The 1,231-nt window shown below is 57.3% G+C and overlaps 1 protein-coding gene across 1 annotated transcript; it reads left to right on the forward strand.

The window, feature by feature from the left end:
- The first annotated feature begins 115 nt into the window (after nucleotides 1–115).
- On the forward strand, nucleotides 116–1,225 carry LOC113213426 (calcium and integrin-binding family member 2). The gene is made up of 4 exons (XM_052275677.1): nucleotides 116–405; nucleotides 485–602; nucleotides 737–884; nucleotides 971–1,225. The coding sequence occupies exons 1-4, from the start codon at nucleotides 125–127 to the stop codon at nucleotides 1,186–1,188; spliced, it is 765 nt and encodes a 254-aa protein (XP_052131637.1). The 5' UTR covers nucleotides 116–124; the 3' UTR covers nucleotides 1,189–1,225.
- Nucleotides 1,226–1,231: the final 6 nt, after the last annotated feature.

Raw genomic sequence — 1,231 nt, forward strand, 5'->3', positions numbered from 1 at the left:
GTTGGGTGTGGGTGCGATTTGACGAAGTTGCGGGCAGCCCCTAGCTGCCGTTTTCACGGTTTTCCAAAAGGGTCAAGCCGATAGGGGAAAAATTTGAACCGAAAACTTGATACTAATTTAATGAATGCAAATCACTACTGGTGGGCCCCTCGGGTCAAGCAGGCCCGGGGTGGGCCCGGTGGGCCGCCAGCTCCGCACGGCTGTGTGGCGGGGAGGCCTACCCGACGCGCTGCGGGCGCTGACGCAGTGGCGCATGGGCCGAGAGGCGCCTGGGCAGCTCAGGCGTCGCTTGTGGGAACGGCTAGTATTATTGTTCACGCGTAGATGGCGTTTATTCAGAATGACATCATGCTATTTTATCTATTGGCAGGATTGCACGTTTTTCACACGCAAGGAGATCCTTCGGTAAGCGCAATGCCAACGTGGACCTGTTTAATTGGGATGAGCCGCGGAAATGGTTAACGCCCATCGACTCTGTCGACAGCGTCCACAAGAAGTTCAGGGGGCTGCAGCCCGACGTGGTCCCACGCACCATGACCCGGGAGGACGCGGTGAACGTCAGGGTGCCGAGGGAAATCCTCGAGAAGCTCCCGGAGTTGAGGGTGAGTCGTCGATACCCCGCGCCCGCGCGGCCGGGGACTCTACCACAGGCTGGCGCGTCGAATGGGTTGCCCACCTACCCGGCGCTCCTCTCCGCACGGCCTGACCGATTGTGTGGCTTGGGCTTTCCCTGCAGGAGAATCCTTTCAAGACGCGGATCTGCGAGGTGTTCTCCTCCGACGACAAGGGTAACTTGTCTTTCGAGGATTTCCTCGACATGTTGTCCATCCTGAGCGAGCACGCCCCTCGGGACATCAAGGTCTACTACGCGTTTAAAATCTACGGTAAGTGCGACTTGGGGATTTACAATTTACGCGGTGTGTGGTTTGTGGGAAAAGCCCCATCTTTATGCTTACTTGTGCTTGCCCAGATTTCGACAACGACCAGTTCCTGGGCCCGTCAGATCTGCAGCAGACCCTGCAGTTGCTGACGAGGTCCCAGCTTCTCCCGGAGGAGATGAGCCAGGTGTGCGAGAAAGTGGTGGACGAGTGCGACGTGGACGCGGACGGCAAGCTGTCCTACATGGAGTTCGAGCACGTCATCACTCGGGCCCCGGACTTCCTCTCCACGTTCCACATCAGGATTTAAACCGAGTTAACTAAACCACTGTGACTGGTGTTATTTGTGTAAT

This window comes from Frankliniella occidentalis, unplaced genomic scaffold (genome assembly GCF_000697945.3).
Source record: "Frankliniella occidentalis isolate FOCC.00 unplaced genomic scaffold, Focc_3.1 Scaffold754, whole genome shotgun sequence".
In the NCBI taxonomy this organism is placed as follows: domain Eukaryota; kingdom Metazoa; phylum Arthropoda; class Insecta; order Thysanoptera; family Thripidae; genus Frankliniella; species Frankliniella occidentalis.